Here is a 23,709-nt window from a genome sequence, read left to right as displayed (position 1 = left end):
CATACTGCAGCCTGTGCATTAAATCGGGGGGATCGGGGGAAACCATATGTAACAGCGCTGTGGGATTAAAAACATGACCTTAATTTGACACCAGGCCAGGAGAACTGTGGTGGCACAATAGGGAAATTTAAAAAAACGTAGTGTTTGCTGGTACTTTTTTGAAAAAGCACTCATAAGAAAAGCTGTTAGCCAGGTGCTTTGGTGGATAATGAACTTGTCATCTGTGAGGTTTTAGCGTTTGTTGTGTCGTTATTCCGTTTAGCAAATTGTTCCCCAGCTGACAGTCTTGTTTGGCTCTTAGAACACATTTTAGCTCCTCCCACTGGACCCCAGCTATGGAATTGCTACTCAATCAAAATTAAAGAAGCCCCTAAGCAGTCAAAACACCGTCATAGTGAGTTGATTTTTAGTCCTACTGAGACAGAAGGTCATGTTTCTACCAAGCGCTCCAGCTGTAAAGATGACTAGGGTACTGTTGAGTTTGATTAATCTTATTCTGGCTTGTTTCCTCTACAGCGTGTACCAGCGGCGTGGTGGTAGCTGTGTAAATAGTGGGGCAGCCGCATGCTGACATTATCTGTAAACAGCAGCATACGTTTTTTTTTCATGACATCGCCTCTAGCCTACCCTTAGCTAGGTGAGTCTGCCCCATGTATACACCCACCAAAAAGGCTTCGCTACAAGTCTTAAAAGAAAGCTCTGCCAACTTTATGTCAATCAGCTACAGCCGTGGGAGATGTAACTTTCATCATTTCGTTTTTCAAGAGCAAACAGGCTAACACTTTGCTAACATTTGCGTCCTTCTGTCCCACTCCTTAATGTTACGCTGTGTTACATGATACTGTATATGGCATCTATTACAGTGAACAAGTGCAGAGTCACAGTGTTTATGTAAGAAGTGCACAATAGCGCTTTTTCAAGACACACGCTTTGTCGGAGAGAAACACAGCTCATTAGCATTAAAGCTACAGACACACAAAATGGCGTGTTAGCAGTAGGATTTACTAAAAACTCTTTAAAACCTATCTAAGGCTAGATTTTGCACAACACACTACATCAACACCACAGCCTACTTCTCAGCATTGTTATAGGTGATAAAGTACTGGTAGTAGTAAGTGAAGTATTACAAGTCTGAGATCCTGTTTTTCTTTTTTTGTGGCCCTCATACGTTGTAATGTTGATATGCAGTCCATTGATTTTTTTTTCAAGAATATGTCGACAATAAAAAAATGAGATGGAAGCTGTAAACGGCCTCTGGGCTGCTACAGGTTGTTAAAAAATGCAAAATATTTATATGTATATGGGCCTGCCAACAACGGTGGGCTCTCCTATCTCTGGGGCTGAAGTTGCTGAGGTTGTCAAAAGGCTCCTCGGTGGCACCAGAGGGTGGATGAGATCCGCCCGGAGTTCCTTAAGGCTCTGGATGCTGTGGGCGTGTCTAGGTTGACACGAGTCTGCAGAATCGCGTTGACATCGGGGGTAGTACCTCTGGATTGGCAGACTGGGTTGGTGGCTGCCCTTTTTAAGAAGGGGGACCCATGGGTGTGTTCCAATGAGATGGGATGAGAATCAGCACCTCCAAGTCGGAGTCCATGGTTCTCGCCCGGAAAAGGGTGGAGTGCCATCTCCAGATCGGGGTCTTGCTCACGAGTGAGGGAAGGGTGGAATGCGAGGTCGACAGGCGAATTGGTGCGGCGTCTGCAGTGATGCGGGCTCGACATCGGTCCGTTGTGGTGAAGAGGGAGCTGAGCCGAAAGGCAAAGCTCTCAATATACCGGTCGATCTAGGTTTCTACCCTCACCTATGGTCAAGAGCTTCAGGTAGTGACCGAAAGGACAAGATTGCGGGTACAAGCGGCCAAAATGAATTTCCTCTGGAGGGTGGCTGGGCTCTCCCTTAGAGATAAGGTGAGAAGCACTGTCATCCGGGAGAGACTCAGACTGCTACTCCTCCGCATTGAGAGGAGCCAGATGAGGTGGCTTGGGCATCTGGTCAGGATGCCTCCCGGACGCCTCCCTGGGGAGGTGGTCAGGGCACGTCCGACCGGTAGAAGGCCTCGGGGAAGAACCAGGACTTGTTGGAGAGACTGTGTCTCCCAACTGGCCTGGGAACGCCTTGGGATCCGCCAGAAGGAGCTGCCCCCAACCTCAGATGAGGATGGATGGATGGATGGATGGATGGATGGATGGATGGATGGATGGATGGATGGATGGATGGATGGGCCTGCCAACAAAGCGCAGCCTATATTATTATTTCTCATACTTTTTATATATAATATATTTTTTTCTTCTTGTATCTTGTAGCCGCAACCATTGCAGGACAAACTGTGTGAAGAACCCCCACATGTTATCACTGGATAGGTCTTGATGAGAAAAGGTGTGCTATTTAAAGTCACATTCTGTGTATCCTGTTAGCATGAGCTTTTTTCATTGTCTAAAATAAACTCACTAAGCGCCTGTCAATTTAAGATTCACCGTCTTAGATTTGTTTTCCAGTGTGATTGATTGAAACGTCAGACAAAAAGCATCCTTGAGAATGGAGACAGTCTTGGCAAAAAAAGCAGTTGCTCAGCTCAAGAGGGTCTGATGTCCTCAAATGTCCTCAAACTCTGTGTTTCTCATATAGTTCTTGACAAGTCCTTGATCAGTGGGGGCTCCCCTTTGAACTCCCCCTCCTGGCTTGCTTCTTGTGGTAGTACATCCTGTCCTGGTCCACCCCTGATCTGGTTCCCATGGCAATGCATCCTGCCCGGGTTTGTGTCTCGCTCTCGGAGATGGGATTCTGAAATTTCCTTGTTAAAACTCTTCCTGCAACTTTCCACAACCCTTATTTTAGGATAAGTAAGCTAACTTTATTGCCTTTGTGCTTGGACTTATATGATCACCGACTCATATGACCCATGGGTTAACTATTTATCAAGCAGGAACACAGATACCCTAGTTTAAAACTATACTATTGCAAGCTTTTAAATTTAGCAGAAATGTGGCCTTCTGAGAGCCTTTTTACTCCAAGGGATTTGTCTTGGAGGAGAAGTATGAACACATGAACGCTGACGTCCACTGTTCATGTACAGAACAGGGCTATTTTCACTAAATGTGTAACTCAAGCCAAATAAATGTGCCCTAAAGAGGACACAGATGCATATGTTGGGGAAGAGCCGCATGTATATTTGGTAAACCGTGCATATAACATGCTGGCAACCTGCAAGGATACAATGCTGGGCCAGATGTAAGCATCAGGCAGGCCCATTCCGCAAAATGTTTCTAGTTTCAAGATATCAACTCTGTTTCCATGCAGTTGCTAGCAAGACAAATCAATGGGAGGCAGTCATATTATAGAAACAGTAAAGCATGACAGTTCCAAGGACACATGTTTGGTGTTGTTCTGGGACTTTATTAGCACGTGTGCAAGGAATGACGCATTTGTTCTCCTAATGGTGTTCTTGGTCTGTTTCCAAGCATAGTCATCGCAGCAATACCCGAATAATTTAGACATTTCACTTTGGGTTGTATATTTCCGTCAAGGCCGCTGATCTCATTAGAATCATTCCCTCTTCTTCTGGCTTCTGGACTCACCCGTGGTTGATGATCTCCAACCAACATGAGAGTGCTGATGAGACTCGTTGCAACCTGTCAGAGTTGACCACATCATGTAATGAGGAGAGTCCCTCAGGATGTTAACCAAGCCGTTAAGCGCTCATGTGTGAAACTACGAGGAAGCCGCCTTGTTAGATGGTAGCGGCGGGCGAATTAAGATGCGGTGCACGTGCCAATGAAATGTAAATAACCTGCCTCTGTGAGGATGAGCTGGCCTCCCTCGCCGCTTTTTAATCGGCTTTGAAAAGACGCCGCAAAAGCCGAAGAATAATGCAATTGCCCTGTGATATATATTTTTTCATTCTAATGCTTACAGCAGTTAAAACTTGCTTGATAAAAGTAGCTCACATGTAAGCGTCACATACAAACACAACGAGAATAGGATGAAATTTGATCCAAATCCAAAAATCTAATAGATTCAAGGGAAGAAAATGTAATTAGAGTCCACATAAATACAAGTAAATGCATCATGGTCTCATTAGATCTGATTGAGATGTAAGTGGCTGAATGTAATAAATACATTATTCATTTTCTATTTCCGTACATTTTAATACATAAAAGTTGGTTCTTTTGAAACTGCATGTATGTCACGAATAAAGTTAAAAATACTATTTTTCTAAATATTTTTCCCATGAAAAACAATAACAATAACTTAATGTAATAGTCATATTTGCTGTTAGCATACATATTACTTTAATGTAATTCCAGGGGGGTTCGGGTTTTCTTGAGCTGTGGTCTTAAACGTTTGATCAGCTGATGAACAGCCTATTTTAGTTTCATGGTTATTTGCAATAAGTTGCATACTCAGACTTTTTTTTTGTCTCAATCCCATTTCCTCTTTTTGCATTTTGAAGCTTTACTTAGAATGTCCGTAAATTCTTGCAATTTTTCAACGGGGCTCTAATAATGGTAACATTTGTCTTCAGAAAGTCATAAGAAGTTTTCTATGCTTGAACTACGAAATGTATTAATGTTGAATCCTACATTGTGAAAATGCACATATTGAGGTCGGGTCTGGAACCAATTAACCGCGATAAACGAGGGACAACTGTATTTGGATTTTAGCAACAATAACCTTTTTGACTGAGGTAGAAAAACAAGTTTTTTCACACTTAAAGCCGTTTTTTCCACCTTTTTGCAAGTTATTGTGATATTGTCGGCCTGGAGGTAGTATCAGAGCCATAACAGAGGTGGTACAGCACCTGTGTGAAAGGGGATGATGTAATGCCAGCCCTTGGGTGTTGTGTTTCAAACGCGACACTTCCTTTTCTCCCCATTTTGTGTTGAAAGTAGTGATTGTTGCAGCCTTTCTTGGGTTCTGTGTGAAAGGCACAGAACAGGAGAGCGAGTGCAGGTTGATAGTGAAATAAAAATGTATGTAAATGGACAACATTTTTACGAGCTAATGTGTCATTCACTTTCTCTATTTTTGCTACAGCAGCGTTTTTTCACCATAACTGATTTTACAGCCGTCTGTTAACGACAACAATTTCCAACCCGTAGCACCTTAAATGTCCAATTTTGTTCCGCCGGCATACGTTAATGTCCCTCGGATGGCTGGTCCTTCCTATCTAAGCGCTGCTAGCTCTCTTGCTAATCCTCATGAGTGCGCTGCCCCCCTCAGGGGCACCTCCAGGGAATTATCCACCCTTCGTGCCACCACCAGAAATTCTGAGGAAGAGATTGAGCGCCTTCGGCTTCAATTCAGATGTGTTAAGATTTTTTTTCCAGAGGATGTGGACATTCTTGTTCTCTTTCTCGCAAGTTCTTTTCCATTTGAGCGCCTCCTGTCCCAGAAACTAGCCAGAGGTGTCCTGAATGGTCTGAACTGCACCTCCCCCTCATTCGTCTACGTTAACATTGCGTGTGTGGGGTCCATCGGAATAATAAGTGGGGCAGCTTTATATTTAGCTACGTCTGCAATGACTTTGGAAAGAAAAAAAGCAGGGTGAACTCTTGTCATCAGATGATCTCTGGTGTAGTCCTCAGTCTGCATCAATGCAGTTTGAAACACAGATCACAATTGGAATAGCTCAGTAAAGTACAGACCTCCACCAAGGCTGAAGATCTCCTATTACGTATAATCAACTTTTTATTGATGTTCTAACAGTAATATGTGTCCCAAGATCCTGCTTATGAACACCAACCTCACTTATTTGTTCCACTTTTGAGAGAAGAGGGGCTTATAGCCTCACTTTTGCTGTTTTCGGGTTGTCTTGAGATCAGGAAGGAAATACCTTCTTCTCATGGACATACAGTACATACAACCTCTGGCCGGCCCCTAGCTAAATGAGCCCACCACCTAAATGGAGAGTCGCTGGTTTTTTGACATGAAGTTGTATGACATCCCCATCAGCAGCGTAGTGCATCAACAGTGACTATCCCCCACTTAGTCCCTTGAGCCCAATTCTGCTCGGTTTTTGGTGTTTTAGAAATAGTTCCGGCTAGTTGGTGGGGTCACGAAAGTAAAGCGTTTTGTTTCTCAAAACAATATGTGTTCAAAAGAGTAACACATTTGCGCCACAAAACTGTGCAGGAGTCAGACCTCACAGTCAGTCAGTGTTATTTTCTCTGAGTTCGTATCACTGCGCACTGCCGCCTGCGTATGTGTTTCACAGTGTTTACACATACGTGGAAGACGACCGCTGCAACGCGAGACAGTTAAAGTGAGAATGGCTAGAGTGGCTAAAGAAAATATCTAAAAAATGGCCCGGACTTGTAATCATCTGGGCTATATGTGTTATATATTTTATAGTAAGGAATAGATCATGCTGACTTGTAACTTGCATGCTGAAAAAGTGCGTGCAGCCCTGATATACATACTGTACAATGTACATAAATTCTCATATTTATAAATATAGTAAATATATATTTTTTCTATATTTATGGTAGGAGGTAGATCTTTGGGACTGAAAAAGTGTGAGCACCCCTGGTGTACTGTAGATATGACAATGCAATTAATTGGTTTACCAAAAATGTAAACAATGTGTTTCTATTATGCTGAAGAATGTTTGCAGGCCCGTGAGATGGTGTAGGTGTGTGTGTGTGTGTGTGTGTGTGTATAGTGCTTTCACCCCCAGGGATGAGTCTATTGGCAAATGGGCTTGTGACAGTAAAATTAAAAGGTCTTCTGAAGTGCGTAGAATGAAAATTAAACCCTGCAGCCCGCCGAGAGTGACCCATCACAAAGAATGCGAACATAAAAACCTCCCAACGCTGGAGCCTTGAGGTGGAAAGGCTATTACGCTCAGTCGGAGTTCAGCGTTGCAGAGCTCTCCACCGACGTGCTAGTACCATTCAATTGAATAAGCTGTGTACTTTGCTCTGTTGGAACACACTTTTATAGCGCTGCGGTAGCAAGCCCGGGCCCAAAGAAATGACTCTATTTGACCTGCCTGGTAGATCCGTGCTTGGCTGCATACGTGCAGCATCTGCTAGGCCACTATGGCGCCAAACTCCAAAGCCGATTTGACTTGTTTGAACTTTGTGAAAATGTGAGCCTAAAAATAGATGAAACATATTGAATGCTGGGAATTGAATCTGCTTTTCAAGCATGAAAAGGTTGACTGGTTGAAAAATATAACGGGTGCTGCCATCTTTGTTTATCCTTAGCAGTTGCTTCGATTTGCACAGATTTATGTGTGAGAGCTGGTGGATACATCACTGCTGCCTTCATAACACACTTTCTGGAGGCAGCTTGGAGCAGAATTAGATATAGATATTTTGACCACTGCATACAGTTTAGGGAACACCCTTGCGCACTGTTTCACCAAGTACACAACCCTAGGTCCATAAAGGCACTATGCCATTTGTCAGTGTTGCATTGTACACTCCTAAGACATTGGTGTCTGGTCAAAGGGTTGTTTGCAGCTTGCTTTTTGTTAGTCTTCATTGTCTATTCCGCTTATTCTCACTAGTGTAACGGAGGTATGCTGGAGCCTATCCCGACTGACTTTTGGCAAGAGGTGCGATACACCCTGGACTGGTCGCCAGCCAGTCGCAGGCCACATGTATTAAGCAATTATTTAAAAATGTAAATCTTTAAATAACATTGCAAATTTGGCCGCACGATTAGCATGTTTGCTACACAGTCAGCAGATCGGGAAGATCTAGGCTCGAATCTCGTTGGGCATCTCAAAGTTTGCATTTTCTCCCCGTGCATGCGTGTGTTTTCTCCGGGTACTCCGGTTTCCTCCCACTTTCCTCCCACTTGCATGTTAGGTTAATTGGCGACTCTAAATTGTCCATAGGTATGCATGTGAGAGTGAATGGTTGTTTGTCTATATGTGCCCTACGATTGACTGACGACCAATCCAGGGTGTACCCTGCCTCTCGCCCAAAGTCAGCTGGAATAAGCTCCAGCATACCCGCAAACCTAGTGAGAGAAAGCATAGAAAATGGATGGATGGATGGAACATTGCAAATTAAACCACTTAAAACAAACAAAGGAAAAACAATAAAAAATACTAATATATAGCTAAAATAAATTTAAAAAAGCTTTCCATCATCTACAATTATAACTGCTTGATTGACTTTGAAAAAACAACAACATTTAGTTAATTTTAAAGGGGAAAGTGGAAAAGCTATACATGTTAAATATGTTTTTAACATGATTAGAGCCCTCTGGACATGAAATGACACCCATATACACACCTTTACATTAGCATTACCCAATATACAGTAGTAGATATAATCAAACGTAATAAGCCATTTAAGACATACATAAGACTTGTGCTCATGTGTGTTGCAATAGATGACAGGAAGTGATGTTGGGGGTTCGGCCGCAACAGTAGCCTGTGTTGTTCTGATTATGATTCTTCTTATTATTGTTAGTCTGCCTGTTGTGAGATAATTCAAACTTGCAATAAAAGCCTGTTGTTATTATTGTCTCAATTACTGACATCTAGTGACCAATGTAGAATACTACAGTCACAATTTTAATGTAGCTTCTTAATTCCTTATATTTTTGTTGTAGTTCATTTAGCCATGTTTATGCTTGGCAATTCTTAATTTAGGAAAAAAATATGTAACATATGCTTCAATATGCATATTTTTTGAGTAATAATGGACCATCTTCAACCACAAAACACCATGATTTATTAGTTAAGATAATTTATAATGTATTTAACATATCAATGAAATATAACGAAGCTGAAACGTGATGTGGCGAGGGACGACTGCACTGCTATTTTAATGTACCGTACTTTCTGGTCTATCAGCCGCTACTTTTTTCTTACACTTTGAACCCTGCAGCTTATGCAGAGGTGCGGCTAATTTATGACCAACAATTGTGACATCTCCTATTCTTCAGAACTACTGCTAATCGTTGAAATACTTTGCCGCTCGCGAGTCAGTGAGGAAACATGCACTGAACTTTCATGGCACCTCGGAGGCCACAAAATATGTTCTAGTGCGCGTCCCACGGGGTGTTTATGTGGTCTGCAAATGCACACTTTTTTGTTAAAACAACAAAGCACTTGGACAAAAATTAAACACATTTTGTCAGCATGACAAATGGAAAATATGAAAGTTCTCCACGCATTTTCAGGAGATAGATGGAGCCCATCACTGCACAGCAAGAAGGTCCAATGATGGACTCGTGAATCTTCTACCTGGCATCGTTTATCATTATCTGCATCCCCCATTATTGTGACACAGCCCCAGAGGAAGTTATCCCTCTGTGATAACAATAGGCCACAAAATGAGAAGATTTTGCTTTGTGTATTGTTCATTGTGGGCATTGGGATTGGACATGCAGCCATTGTGGAAAGGGATTTGTGGTTTGTATCATGTTCGCTTGTTCAACAATGTGTCTTATTATCGCAGTCACGGCCCACAAGTTTGATACAACTTGAATTTAATATTGCAGCTTGTCCCCTTAAAATTCTGGCCTAAATACAGTTCCAAACACTTGTTATGAAGATGTACACTGAAGGGAGAACATTGGACTATTTTCAAATACTTTTATTTTCAGAAATCGTGTGGAACAAGCAGCATATGAGCAATTTGAACATAAATAAATAAAAAATATGACGTGCAAAACGGCAGCACACCTGTGGGAAATAAAACAACCATGCAAAGTCTGTCTGAATTAAGACATTCATTTACTTTCACATGCCCCCTGGGTAGACTACTGTGCACAAAAGTACAACCTTTTTAGTAAACTTCTATTCGCCGTTAAATGGTCAGGCCCTATCATTCATGTCTAAGAAAAACACCATACCTTTACATTATCTGCATTTTGTTAGTGAAAAATCAGAAAAATCAACATTGATGTCAGTCTGCAAAACTTTTGGCCGATTACCGATTATTCTCCAATGGCGATAATCTGCTGCTTAAATTGACTATTTGTAGGTGGTCTCGTAATATAATCCTGGCGAATAGTGGGGATCAATTATACCCTGAAAAGAAGGAAGGACAGGACCATAGAGTCAGTGCTTGCATAACCTAATTTCAAACTTGACAATGATACCACAGACAATGAGTATTTTACACAGCTTTTTCTAAAGTTATGATCAGGCGCGCCAAAGATTCAAGATTCAACCATTCAAGATTAAATCATTTATTGTCGTTGTCATAGATAACAATGACACTAACATCAGAGCATCAGTCGACACAGGCATCGAGTACAACGCAAACACACGATCCACAAGATCAGAGTCTTGACTAACTCCATGCAAACAAAGATGCATGGTTTCCAGACACTGTATCTTGTCTTTAAAGTCCTTCCATGATTAGTTGCAAACTAAAAAACCTTAAAAGGCAAAACCATGGCGCACCAATGAAGCACAGTCGACGTTTTTCATCGCTTCATTATGCAGGAGTTCCTTGCTTTTATGACAAAAGTCAACCCATCAACCATCACATCGGTGATTTCACAATTTAATTGGCTCTTCAAAGCCTCCGTCATCATTAAGACAGGTATGTACTGTATGTTAGAGGAGGGGCTGGTGCCTTTTAAATCACAGAAGTTCATCAGCTCTTTTGCCAAAAGTCAAAAGCTTAAAGTTCAGTGTCGTTTCGGTAGCACGGTATGACGAATGCAGCGATGCTCACTGAAGTTACGATCGAGAACACGTATGTGGAAAATGTGCGCATCTCATGAAAATGCTGAAAGTCTGCGGTAGCGGATAGCGTATCGTTATGTATATTTACATTCACTGGACCATCATAACATCATTTGTCAGACTTTTATCTGCTGCTGGAATACTTCATAGGCTTTAGAAGTTGTGGATGCGACTGGGCTAACATACGTGTTTACTGAGCCTGCAGTTATGGTTGTATCCTGAAATGGTATATAATCACTCAGCAAAATAAACTTTACACTGATGTACCTGTGTATCTGTAAAATTGTACAACATTGAGGCAATGAAACAGCCAAGAGCCAAAATAAAAAAGAGGGAAGCTAACGTCATGGCAGCGCCCCAATGAATGCGTTGCCCAGATGCAATGCCTTATGGAAAACTTTAAAATGTTGTTTCTTGAAATTTTAAACTGATATTGGGACATGTTTGTATATTTGTACATATACCTTTTGAGTATTAAGCTGCAGTGTGATGAATTTAGTATTTTTAGTAAAGTGTTCTTTGAAAGATGGCACCGTGAGTCAGACTGTTATGTTGTTATACTGGTATATTTACTAACCTCCACCGATGTCCAGTGGGTTGACAAGCTTGTTGTGAGTGCATTAATAGCTCCTGATTGGCTCCTGCCAAAGACAGAGCTATTGTTTCCTCACTGACTTGTGAGCGTCACGCTATTTAAACAATCAGTATTAGTTCTGAAGTAAAGGAGATGTCACGAGATTAGAATTTAGCCATAAATTAGCCACAGCGCTGTATAAGCCACAGGGTTCTAAGTTTAAGAAAAAAGTAGCGGTTTATACACAGGAATTTATGACTTCATTTTTCATTTAGCCATATTTATGCTTGAAAATGTTTAATTTAGGCCAAGAAAAAGTACGATTTGCTTGAGTATGCAATGTTCGAACTGCGATGTAGCGAGGTATGACTGTATGTACCCGGGGCGTCCAAAGTTCAGCCCCCGGGCCATTTTCTGCCCGCAGCTTGTTTTTTTAGTCCTTGCCATATTTAAAAAAAAAAAATTACTTAATTATTAATAAGATATTTAATTAGATATTACACAATTTTGCTTTGTCGCGCAAAGCAAAGACATAAGTAGATGTTTTGTTAATAGCCTAGCATATATTGGGTTGGTTTTATCATCTTTAATGCACACAATGTGCCAAAGTGGTTTCAGTTGTTCAGTATGCAGCCCTCGATGGAAAAAGGCTGGACACCCCTGGTATATGCTTTTTAAAAGTGGGAGGGAAAAAAAAGTCTGTATTTTTATTCGAGGCACCCCTTGACACCCCTTATCATGACCGAGGTGCCGTGCACGGTGCCGAACAGCGGCTCCTGCCCTGACAGATTATGCCGTGCAACTGTTTGGGAATGATAATGAGATCCAAACACCTTGCTAAGCTGGGACGAGAGGGTGGAGACTGGAGAAAGGAGGAGGTATGAGGGAAGGCAGGAGGCGAGCGAGAGAGGTTGAGCGATCGCTGAGATAAATTGCTGAAGCATAAGCACTTGAGCATAAAATTAGATTTTACAAATGTGTTGTTACCTGACAGCGCTCTGACAGAGGAGATAGCGCGCGCAACATTATAGGGCTATACTAATCGCATCAAATAAATAAGACGGCCTCTCTGGAGATTTCTGTGTGGACACCACGTGGCTGAAGGGAACATAATTAAAACAGCACCCTGTGTTCAATTTATATGATAATAAACGACCCCGCTGTAAAAGCCTTTGCTACATGATGTATCGCTCTGACCATAACAACAACGCACTCTTTTTAATTCTTTATTGTCTTTCATTTCTGCCATCATGGCTTGCTGAAGGAGATTTAAACTTACATCATCCCTTCAACCCCCGCCACCCTCTTTTTTTTTTTCTCTCTCTCGCGTTCCTGCTGCTTTAAATTGCAGGATGTGCAATGATAACATTCTGTCATTTAGTGTTGGAGAAAACAAAAAATCGCCCCCAGTGTCCACCGACTCTCTTTGAAAGACACAGGAAAAGAAGCAAAAGAGAAAAGTATCTACTATGTGTTTCCTCAAGAAGGGGCCGCTGCTTTAATAGAATCACTGCATGCGCCATCCACTCCAGTGAATAAATGCCACACCTCAAGTGAACGCCTGCTTCCCCCCCGCTACTTATTCTACTACTAGAACTGATAAAAATAGATACACTATTATATTTGTTTACAATAATAAACAGCAATCAATTCTTATGACTATATTCAATAATGTTTTTTTTTTAACAAAATGAGATTAACAGCTGTTGAATGCAGCAGAGAAAATGAAATCGCACAAAATAAGATAAAAATATACAAAAATAACATACTGTTTAAAAATGAAAAATACATGATATAGGCAACATGGGTTCAAAACTGTCCATAATAATAAAAATAACACCATCTAGCCATCTTCTACCGCTTATCCGAGATCGGGTCATGGGGGCAGCAGCCTAAGCAGGGAGGCCCAGACTTCCCTCTCCCCGCGCCACTTCATCCAGCTCCTCCCGGCGGATCCCGAGGCATTCCCAGGCCAGTTGGGAGACATAGTCTCTCCAACGTGTCCTGGGTCTTCCCCGAGGCCTTGTCACGGTCAGACTTGCCCTGCGCACTTCTCTTCCCTGCTCTTCTCAACCTTGTGCACCAGCTCAGGCTCTTTCACTCGACGCCTAACACAGAGGTGCCATTCCATGTCCCAAGAGCTAGCTTCTGTAGCCGAGGATCAGACCGCAAAGGTCCCCGCCTTTGGCTGCCACCCAGCTCACTCTGCAGCCGACCCTTTTGTCCCCTCCCATGAGTGGTGAGCTCATTGGAGGAATAATAATAATAATAATAATAATAATAATAATAATAATAATAATAATAATATGTTTATTTTAATTCATTTAGGGTCTTTAAAAGACAATCAGAGGCACTTTCCAACAAAATAGAGATTACGGGACTAAGAATTAAGAAGTCAAGTATTAAAAGCAGTTTTGAAGCAAATATAATAAGAATAATAATATTTTTCATATTATATTATACTATAAATCTGTCCAGAAAAAAATGAATTTAAAAAGAAAAATACTTGATATGTTGTGAATAGATAAATTAATAGATTTTTCAATAAAATATGTTTTTAAAAAGTACTATTTTTATTCAAATTTAACTAAGGCAATTATAAATCAATAAAATATGTTTATTTGTGCCTTATTTTCTAAAAATATATATACTGATATATACGATTTAATGAATTATTCATTGATTGTTTAATAGATCATTTAAATATTCAGATGCAGAACAATTTTAATACCATGTGCAGTCAAGCTGCCGTCATTATTTCCTACAAAATGTAACAATTCAACTCGCCTAATGAGAGAAGGCACTGATAGGTAATTAAGCTTTGTTAATGACAGCTCAGTCATTAACATACCATGCAATACTCATTTATTTGTGAAGGGATTTAACAGGCATTGTTATTGTTGAGTTGAAGAAAAACCTCTGCGCTTAAACCCCCTGGCTTTAGAAATGCCATTTTGTGCTGTTCAAATAGGAAAAATATAATTCTATGCTCTTGATTTACTTATGACACGGCTAAGTTAATGAATTAATTTTTAATGTACCATTACAATGAGCTGTGCATGTGTTAATATTGTCCATTGTCAATGTGTGCTGTATATTTCACCGAAGATAAACACTGGCGGCATCTAAGTCAATGTACTTGACACTGCCACAGTCACACTTGACAACACACTTCTAGAATTATCAATCCACAAGTGCGCTATCATGCTTTAAAGCACCAACACAAATGTGCTACCGACCTTGCAATGTGCTGGCATTCTAAAACACACACACACAAGTATATACAGTAAATACAGTAAATATGTAGATATTACATCTCTCTTGGAACTACTATAAAAAAACAATGAACCACCTAATTGTTGTCGGCCTTAGGAGCATTTTAGTAGCACAAAGTAGGATTCCTTATTTATAAATGGAATATTTTCATAGTAAGAGCATAGAAAACCTGTTAATGACCTTCTCAATACGTTTTTTAACATTATTAGAGCCCTCTAAACATGAAATAATAATAACATTACCCAATATAGTGAGCGTAATATGAGTAAATAAGCCATTTAAGGCATAAATAAAACTCGTGCTGGTGTGTGTCGCCTAGGGGAGCTGAGTGGTGGGCGGACAAGATTCAGAGTTGAGTTTTAGCTTGCCGTGGGTTACTGCAGCAACAGTAACCTTTGCTTTTATTAGAGGTTTGTCTTAGGGATTATAATTCAAACCTGCAATAAAATCCTGTTGTTCTGGCGATCAATTCTGTTACGTGTGTGTCTCACCAAGCATGACATTAACATTACACCTGGTGACCAATGCAGAATACTACATATCATCACAGTGTCTTTGAATGCTTCTTTGGAATGCCTTATATTTGTATTTGACTTCATTTTGCCATTTTTATGCTTGAAAATGCTTAAATAGGGCAAAAAATACGTAAAATGTGCTTCAATATGCTTTTTTAAAAAAAAAAAACAATAATAGGCCGTATTCAACCATGAAACAACATGATTTATTAATTAAACGGGACTACTGTACACACGTTTTTTAACTTAATCTTGTGTTAGTTAGCATTGTGCAATGAACGTATTACTGGAGCATCATTTTTAATTTCCTCTCACGATTCCTATCACTGATTAATGGCAGTAAATTAAGCTAAGCACAGCTGTCCAGATTACATGGAAGTCAGTCCCCAGTGTTGTGTTGTGGTACAAGTAAATTATGAAAGACTGATTTCTTCCTTTATTATGACTGGAAATGTTCAGTGCTTTGTTTTTGGTCTTTTTGTTTGTTGCGGAGAACTGTCGGACATTGCGGGAGACGGGAAGCTATTCAGAGGGAGCAGGGAATACCATCAGTGAGAGAAAGGAAAACACACACACACACACACACACACACACACACACACGCACACACATAATGAGCTGCCTTCACTGGCAGCGAGGAGTTGCTCTAACAAGATCAATGGATGCTACAATGTTGCACTAAAAGCACTAACCATCCAACAATACACCAAAACGTCCTATTTTTTAGGATTTTTTTGTAGATTATACACAGATGCACTCATGTCAAGTTGCGTTGTTACTACAATTAAGTGTCAAATTATTCATATTCTGGCAAATTTTGAGTTAAAGTCATTTTTGTTGAATGGGTATCTTTCAGCTGGAAATGACCTCACGCCTTGTGTCCGCCCACCACTTCACCGAGTACAGCATTGTAAAAGAAGCAGGCTTCACTACACATCTTAAGGTTAAGTTAGTCTTGGGTTTTAATCGGCATCATGAAGCAAAAACCATCTTCCGCCGCCTCTGACGCGACCCTAGCTAGAGCAGGACCCTATGACTTCCGCGTCAACGGAATCGAGGAATTGGCCAATCTATTGTTAAATGCGGAATCTCGCGGAAATTGACAGTTTGACTAATATGCTTAACTGTAAGGAGAAGGAACGTTAGTGTGGGGAAATATTTCCCCAGCGGACCGCTCATGTCCTCACAAACACGAACCAGCCCGCGCTGAACTAAACATGTCGAGGCGGCAACCAAAAAAACTTTGAAACTCTTACTTGTCACCAAACCTGAGTGTGAGCTCACGTACAGCAATAGCCGGTGTAAGCTAGCTGGATTAGCTTAGTTTAGCGGAGCATGTTAATGTGGCTATGTGTGTGCCACTCAGCCACTTCGTTCAAGTTGTGTGAAATAGGGACAACAGCCACTGCTGCAAGAGCCAATCGGATAGCTATCTCACTTAGCAACAGTCAAAATACATTTTCAACACACATCACACTTCCGGCCTTCAAAGTAAGAGCGGCGCACATCTGTCTAATAGTGGTAATAAAATAAGGGTGTCATAAAAAATAAAGCTATCACAATTGCTTCTGCAACAATGTCTTCTTTAAGCACTGGCACGGACATGATCGTTAGTTGAGGGTTTTGTAGCAATGAAAAGTTAGCGAAGCTCCATCTGTTTCTGAAATGCTAGGCAAACTTGTCCGATGATGTATTGAATCAATAAATGTAAAGGCTTTTGCATTTATTTAACATTGATTTCATTCACTGACACAACAAACACACAATCTATGGTGATAAAATAAGTGTAAAAAAAAAAAAAAAACGGAATTTGAAAAAAATTCAAACGAAATTTGAGAAAAAATAAAACAGGCCATACAAGAGGGTCCCGCCCCGTGTATACGCCCACCACTTCATGGAGGATAGCTTTGTTATAAAAAGCAGGCTTCGCTACACATTTTAAATTAAAGCCTGAATCTCTGCAAGCTACAGACATGGGAGCTGTAACTTGATCTTGATTTTTTTTTTCTTCACCAACTAGGCAAACCAGGCATGATGGTCCTGTTAAAATGCAAGTGTAATGTTAGCACTTTAGCTCACATATCTATGCTACCCTCCTGTCCCATTCCTTCATGTTATGTTGGAGTATGCATCTATATTGCAATTATGGACAAATAGCATATGATGGGAGCTCTGCTTGATGTTACCGTGGCGCTTTGGAAGGGTGCAAAAGATGCAGTTTTCTTCAAAATGGCCCGGTAAGATCAGGAAAACAATGGCAATGTCGAATATTTTACATTAAAAGATTGTATTTGACTGCAATGGCCTTCTTTCATAAAGCTACTTGCCTCTAAGCTAATGGAAGATGACTAAAAACACATTTTCCTTTCTGAGGAGTGTATCAAATTTGTTAAAGTGCTTCTGAGAAATGTGCATTCTGCCCTCTTTAACAGTCAAATTAGTGTATACTCAGGCAATTACTTAATGTACCCTAATGTGGTTTCTCAGAGAAATGGAAGGATTCATTTATTTTAATGCGAGGCGCTCTAATGATTGAAGTCAATAAATAGTAATGCTGACGTCGTCCAGCTGACTTATATCGGAGCGAATGACAACACATTGCGCATCCATGATGGCGGTGCAGAAACAGAGTTGTCATGTTGTCATAATGATGAATCTTAGAGACGTCGCATCATCAATCAGAGGAGGTTTGTTTCCAAAAGAACGCCGCAATGCGCGACAGTGAATTGATGAAAGACGGCAGCGAGGTCTTTTGCTTTTGTTATGACTGTGATGAGAACGGAGGCGCAGGTCTCGCCTTTCAAGAAGACGTCAAAAAAAGCAAAAAACAAAAAAACGAGGCTTCTGCCCAGTCACAGTACATAGTGGCTGTCTTACACCTGACAATTTTTGTTTCATGACAGACTACACACAAACACCGGCAGGGATCACAATGTTATACACAGGTGTTTTCAAACAATGCCAAGCATCAAAAGTCTACGTACCTTTGCTTCTTCATACTTCCAGCTTGTAGCCCCAGCCCCCATTTCTGCTGAACAATGTCACACTGCTTGTAGGAGCCATTTATGCGTTGTTTTGCGTGTTTGACCACTGGTGGCGGTACGAAGGTACACTATTTAAGTGCGGAAGTGGCAGGTCACGGCAGGTCACGGGGTTCTTTTTACCACTCGGACCATACAGGTCACCTGGACAATCAGCTCCACTCATGCTGCCTGCACCACCAGCCCTCCACACTCTCCATACATACAACCTGATGATATGCACCACCACTCCACAAGCAACTGATTCATTCATTCATCATTGTGCAATGAACGGGACTATACCTTATCATCTGTCCGGACTTTGTTTATTTGGAGCGCTTTATGACCCGGATCCCCCCGCACCCAGAAGCGACTAAAATGGTAGGACTCGATAGTCGCTACACTGCTTGTGTCTTTTGCGCTTGTCTCGGCTGTTTACGTATTTCACCGAGAAGGCCACGTGTTCCCGAACAGGACAAGCACGTGACGGAATGACGGAGGAGAATTTTTCAAGCTCTGGCTTTTCCTTGGCACTAGTGACTTGCCATGACTCTGGGCAGGTCTGAGTTTACGGAGTACGGTAATCCCTCGTTTATTGCAGTTAATTGGTTCCAGACCCGACTGTGATAAGTGAATTTCCGGCAAAGTAGGATTCCTTATTTATAAACCACATATTTTCGTAGTTATATCATAGAAAACCTGTTTACGACCCTCTAAATATGTTTCTTAACATTATTAGAGTCCTATTAACATGAAATAACACCCTTATGGTCATCTTTACACTTGTATTACCCAATATAGTAGACATAATAAGAGTAAATAAGCCATTTAAGACATAAATAAAACTTGTGTTCATGTGTGTTGCTAGAAATGTGTGGACTTATAGTGCACACATATGTACACATGTACACATGTACATATGTACACATCTGTTTTTCTCTCTAAATTTAGTGGGTGCGCCTCAAACATCTGTGTATTTGTATACCGGAAATTACGGTACCTTACTTTTTTAAAGTAATTCGCCTAACGCTGATGAAAACTGCCATAATGTCTTCTGATGCTCATGTGGGATATTTTGTACACAGTGTGATGGACAAGTAGACATGTTTTTCCAATTGTGGGCCCGGCACATCTAAAAAATGATTACTTTTAGCTTTTGTGGTGAAATAAAAGGGTATGCTAATGGAGAGACCAGCAGCTGTTCTGATGGAACACATCAAGTCCTGCGATCCATTATGGATTTAGGCTTCAAAGAATTTCTTTTTAGTATCCCCCCCAAAATGGACAGTTTTCAGTGAAATGTAAGACGTGGTCTAATGGGTGCTGCTTACCCTTGTTGCAAATCTCTGTCAGTATTTTCCTTCCATTTAGTCGCATGTGGAGCAGCATCTTTTTTCATGATGAATTTTAAATGTGTTGCTTTTTTTTCCTGTTCTTCCCCAGGTGGGATTTTCGAGCAAACAGATGGACCTGTCTCGCTGGTCAGCGCAGAGGAGCTCGCTTTTAAATTCGCCGTCAATAACATCAACCGGAACAGGACATTATTGCCCAACACCACGCTGACGTATGACATACAGAGGATTAATATCTACGACAGCTTTGAGGCGTCCAGAAAGGGTGAGTCACTTGTCGACGTGTTCGTTTGGAGGTTTGTGAGAGCCGAGTACAGGAAGTACTGTATGGTACTGACATTTCATTAATGATTTTAAAGCTAAATTGTCACATTTTTCATTCAAGTGTAAATGTAGTGTAAATAAATGGAAACATTATCAAAAATGAAAACATCTTGTATTGTTATAGTTCTTTTAGCCATATTGTACTGAGCAGACAGGACAGGAAAACACACACACACACACACACACACACACAGACACAAAAGCTTTCCCGCGTCGCAATTACAGTATAAAGCAAAATTATTATTATTATTATGGCCTACTGACCCCTCCACGCTGCACATTTTGGAGTGGCCTTTTATTGTGGCCGACCTAAGGCATACCTGTGCAATGATCAGGCTGTCTCATCAGCATCTTGATATGCCACACCTGTCAGGTGGATAGATTATGAACTGTGGATGATGAATGCTCACTAACAAAGATTTAGACAGGATTTTTTTATCAAGGTTGGAGAGAGATAGGCCTTTTGTGTACACAGAAACAAAGTTTTTGATCTACAGTTCAGCTCATGAAAAATGGGACTAAAAACAAAAGTGTATTATTAAAAAAAAAACATTTTTAAGCAAATGTTACATATTTTTTGTCTAAATTAAGCCTTTCCAAGCACACAAAGGGCAAAATAAACTAAAATACAAATATAAGGCATTGAGAAGACATATTCAAAGACATTAGGATGCTATGTGGTATTCTACACTGGTCACTATGTGTCAGTAATGTTACTGTGATGTTCGGTGAGACACGCAAGCACCAGACTTGATTAGGAGCACGGTGTACTGTTGGGAGGGGCTTGAAAGGCAGGAAGGGCTTTCAGTATTAGTGCAGACCTGCCAACATGTATGAATTTGTCGTACTCAGCATGCAATTTGGCTCTTGAATACGCTTGTATGCTTCACTTTTCTCCTTTTTGTTGCATTTTGCTGGGTTTGAGTTCAGTTTGTACATTACAGATAATGAAATAGACATTATCAGTTTTTCAAAGGTATTTAAAAATGGGGGTGGGGGGGGGGTGGTACTCAATAAATGGTGACGCCATCTCTGAATTTGTGAAAAAAAACGGTGGTGCATTCATAGCTGATGAAAGCCTGGAGTTTAGCCTAAATTCCCATGGCAATACAGCTGCTTTAAAAGAGAGCTACATTCACTGAACACGCAAGTCCGGCTTTCAACTCAACACAGCTCGCTAACACACTGAACGCTTCGCAGAATACTCCCATATTCAAACCTGCAATAATTGTTATTGACAGCCATCAAGTGTGGTGCGTGTTACTAGTGACGAATGGTAAACTACAGTTTATCGTCCTTTAATTAAACAATTGTAAACTGTATTTGTATTGTAGTTCATTTAGTCATTCTTATGCTTGAAAATGTTCAATTTAGGCCAACAATACGTAAAAATTGCTACATATGCATTTTATTTAAACTAATAATAGACCGTAGTCAACCACAAATCAACAGTCATTAATTAATTAATTAATTAATAAAAATAAATAGAGTAAGGGTACGATGTTTGAAGCATGAAGTGGCGAGGGACGACTGTAGTTCCATTTCTGTTTTCTATAGCCATAATCGCAGTAAAAAGCTAGCTAAAAGAAAAAAGCTAGTGGAGGAAATCTCATTTGGCCTGTGGGCCAAAAACAGCCTGCAGAAGACATTGAAAAGACATCAAAATGATTATTGTCTTAAATAGACCATCTATGTAAATTGGCAGGGCCATCTGTCCTAAAAGCAGTAACCCCGCCCCTGGTCCTTTGCTTTCTGAAAATGTGAACACTTCAGTCTTGCAGCATTTGGTGGGATGCTGTGTGACGGTGTGCAAGTAAAGTACCAGTCTTGAATTGAATGTAAACACCACCTTTGCTTTTTCCCAGCATGCGACCAGCTGTCTTTAGGCGTGGTCGCGATCTTCGGCCCGTCGCACAGTTCCTCGTCCAACGCCGTGCAGTCCATCTGCAATGCCCTGGAAGTGCCGCACGTCCAAGTGCGGTGGAAGCACCATCCCATGGACAACAGGGACACCTTTTACGCCAATTTATACCCGGACTACTCGTCGTTGAGTTACGCCATCCTGGACCTGGTGCAGTATCTTAAATGGAAGACCGCCACGGTCGTATATGACGACAGCACAGGTAAGCAGAAGTTGACACTCGGAATGCGTAATCTAATGAGATCCATCCAATATGCAGTAAAGTACAGGTGGTCCTCCTTTTACGGGGCACCATGTTACAAAGTTTGTACTTATTCGTAACCCCTGTATAATCTGTATAATAAGTACAGCAATACCTCTTTTGTCACGGTTAATTGGTTCCAGACCCCGCCATCATAGGTGACTTTCCACGAAGTAGTATTCCTTACTTATAAACGGAATATTTTTATAGTTAGAGGATAGAAAAACATGAATATAAAATGTGCTTGTAGACCAAATACATAGAAAAATATTTTCTAATAATAATAAATACATAATAAACTACATATATATGTATATATATATGTATATATACACTGCTCAAAAAAATAAAGGGAACACTCAATTCACACTCAGTCAAAACTGTTGCGCCGTTATTCAAACTGTCCACTTTGGTGACACAACAATGGTGCCGATCTGTGTTCCAGGCCTTATCAGACTACAGGAGCTGATAATGGCCCCGTCTAGGTACAACATCAGGCTGAAGATCCGACAGCTGCCGGTCGACACGAATGACACCAGACCCCTGCTCAAGGAGATGAAGAGGAGCCGGGAGTTCCGCATCATCTTTGACTGTAGCCACCACATGGCCGCACAGATCCTCAAGCAGGTTAGTCAGGAGGGTCTACAATATGGCTGCTACTGGTTTCACCCCACCGCCCACACCACCAGTCTCACCTGTCCGTCCTCTCCATATCCTCAAAGATCTTGACAGGCAGCCAAGAAATTGGCATCACAGCACCAAATGTTCATAAAGAGCAGAGGCTGAGTTCCAGCACTAAAGCCTCAGCACTCATAACTTCGTATTAGGAGTTTGTGCAATTTCCAGCCTCGATAGGCTCCAGTCCATGCTGTGATCCTGCAGCATGAATGGATGGATAACTATATAGGCAGAGCTCCAGGCTTTAAGACGTGTAGATAAGTTGTTTTTTTAATATGTATAACACAGCAGTCCTGTGTGAAATGGTGGGCACATACAGGGGGGCTAATCTAGATAGGGGCTGGTTAGAGGTGGTATCATGTCCATGAGGAGGGAGCTTTTTCCGTGGTAACGTCACAACTTCAAAAGTAAGTGTTTTCTCTCATAAGTGGCACAAACAAGTGAGGGAGCTGAGCAGTAATTTTTGCATAATAGGCGGCTTCAACATGCCTTCTGACTTCATTTTAAGATGTGTAGAGAAGCCTATTTTTCTTTTTTTTTGTTACAAAGCTGTCCTCCGTGAAGTGGTGGGTGTCTTATTGTTGGCGCATCGTCAAAAAGTACATTTTGCATAACCTTACATAAACATAATCAAATATCAGCTGTATAGTTGGTGTGACAGTATACTTGTAGATAAAATAGTCTGGTAGAAACCCCTCCCCCCCATCCCTTCCCATCTCCCTCCTCCATTAAGTGTGCTGTCACTTTCTGTTAACGTCTCACCAAATGCATCATCTCCCCCCGTCTTATTAGGATGTAAGTTGACATAAATCCGCTCCTGGCCATTCTACAAAGAAAAAAGCGCGAGGAGGTTTTTCAGGCACATTTCTCCTTCATGGCAAAAACTGTCCATGTGTCTCGGAGTGAAGCGCACCGTCTTTGAAATGAGTGTCAGTTTGAAGTTGTGCCAGGAAGTGATGTTTGATTAAAACTCCTTGTAAACACCAACTCTTGAAATAAACATCATTGGATCGTTTTAAAAACAGAAAAGTGGAGGCCCTGCACACAACTTACAATGCGGTTTCCAAGCTGGTCCACCATTGTTAGAACCACTAAAATAGGTAATCCAGGGTTGCCAAGGCAACAACAGAGACATTATTCTCCTC

The 23,709-nt window shown here is 41.0% G+C and overlaps 1 protein-coding gene across 1 annotated transcript in view; it reads left to right on the top strand.

The window, feature by feature from the left end:
• Window positions 1-23,709, top strand: part of grik3 (glutamate ionotropic receptor kainate type subunit 3) — a 114,177-nt gene that overhangs the window by 33,939 nt on the left and 56,529 nt on the right. Inside the window, exons 2-4 of the mRNA XM_054781267.1 lie at window positions 19,492-19,665; window positions 21,590-21,847; window positions 22,332-22,513. Coding sequence (XP_054637242.1) covers window positions 19,492-19,665; window positions 21,590-21,847; window positions 22,332-22,513 — 614 coding nt within the window. The remainder of the gene's footprint in view (window positions 1-19,491; window positions 19,666-21,589; window positions 21,848-22,331; window positions 22,514-23,709) is intronic.

The sequence above is a fragment of the Dunckerocampus dactyliophorus genome, chromosome 7 (genome assembly GCF_027744805.1).
Source record: "Dunckerocampus dactyliophorus isolate RoL2022-P2 chromosome 7, RoL_Ddac_1.1, whole genome shotgun sequence".
NCBI classification, from domain to species: domain Eukaryota; kingdom Metazoa; phylum Chordata; class Actinopteri; order Syngnathiformes; family Syngnathidae; genus Dunckerocampus; species Dunckerocampus dactyliophorus.
This window is presented reverse-complemented; position numbering and strand designations above follow the sequence as displayed.